Source organism: Naegleria gruberi (genome assembly GCF_000004985.1).
Source record: "Naegleria gruberi genomic scaffold NAEGRscaffold_50, whole genome shotgun sequence".
NCBI lineage: Eukaryota > Heterolobosea > Eutetramitea > Acrasida > Naegleriidae > Naegleria > Naegleria gruberi.
The window spans coordinates 380,921-381,909 of record NW_003163277.1 but is presented as its reverse complement, the minus strand read 5'-3'; the positions used below and the strand labels follow the sequence as shown (position 1 = coordinate 381,909).

General features: G+C 29.7%; 1 protein-coding gene across 1 annotated transcript; it reads left to right on the top strand.

The window, feature by feature from the left end:
* Positions 1 to 565: 565 nt before the first annotated feature.
* Positions 566 to 934, top strand: NAEGRDRAFT_72016 (uncharacterized protein; the record flags this gene model as incomplete). The annotated part of the gene is made up of 1 exon (XM_002672926.1): positions 566 to 934. One exon carries the CDS (start codon positions 566 to 568, stop codon positions 932 to 934), a length of 369 nt encoding a protein of 122 aa, XP_002672972.1.
* Positions 935 to 989: the final 55 nt, after the last annotated feature.

Sequence of the window (989 nt, the reverse complement as noted above, 5' to 3'; positions counted from 1 at the left end):
AATATTTGGTGGAAATTATTCGAAAGTCAAGTTAGAATTAAAGAGAAAAACAGAGAAGAATTTGATCAAGTTAAAAATCAAATGGTGGAAATAGGAAATCTCCGAAGAAAGATTATTCTAACACTTTATACGAAACAATTTTTAAGTACAGTTCCCATCACTAGAAATGAAAATGAATATCATGATGAAGAAATTAAGATTCTTCTCCTTGGAGATGGAGGAGTTGGTGAGTTTATTATTGAATTAAACCTATTCGAAATAATTAGGTAAAAGTTCGCTAATTATTCAATTCATTCAGGGAAATTTCCTTGAACACAACACCCCAACAATTGATGATAATTACAGAAAATATGTGGAAATTGGTGGAGATCAATATTTATTTAATATTTTCGATTTCTGTAAGTAAAACAATTATTTACAAAATTTTGGAGTTCTCGTAGATGGACATGAGGAGTATGAAAGTAATTTATTTAAAGAGCAATGCCTTTGTAATTCCAATTGTATTGTAGTTGTTTGCTCTCTGACAGATCCTAGTTCAATAGATGATTGCTCTTTAGGATATCATATGGAATTCATGGCTCGAGTTAGAGGAATCGAACAATTAAAAAGTATTCCAATAATTTTTGCATTGAATAAGGTTGATGATTTCACAGAAGAAGAGAAGGAAGAAAAGAGGGAAATTACTGAGAAAGCTAAACAAGTTGTGAATGACAAGATTAGTCAATATGAATTGTTAAATACCTCTGTGACAAGTGCCAAGTTTAACATAAATGTGGAAGAAATATTCTTAGATTGTGTGAGATTACTAAGCGGAACCGATTTGGGTTTAAAACTGTTAAAGAATATTATTGAACTTGATGTGGAATATTTGGAATCTCTTAAACAGAAATTGATTAAGCCAAAGCAAAATTCCAAAAAGTGCTTATTTATGTAAAAATTCCATGTTAAACGGATTAATATTATTACAATATTATTTCCATCTCTATCCG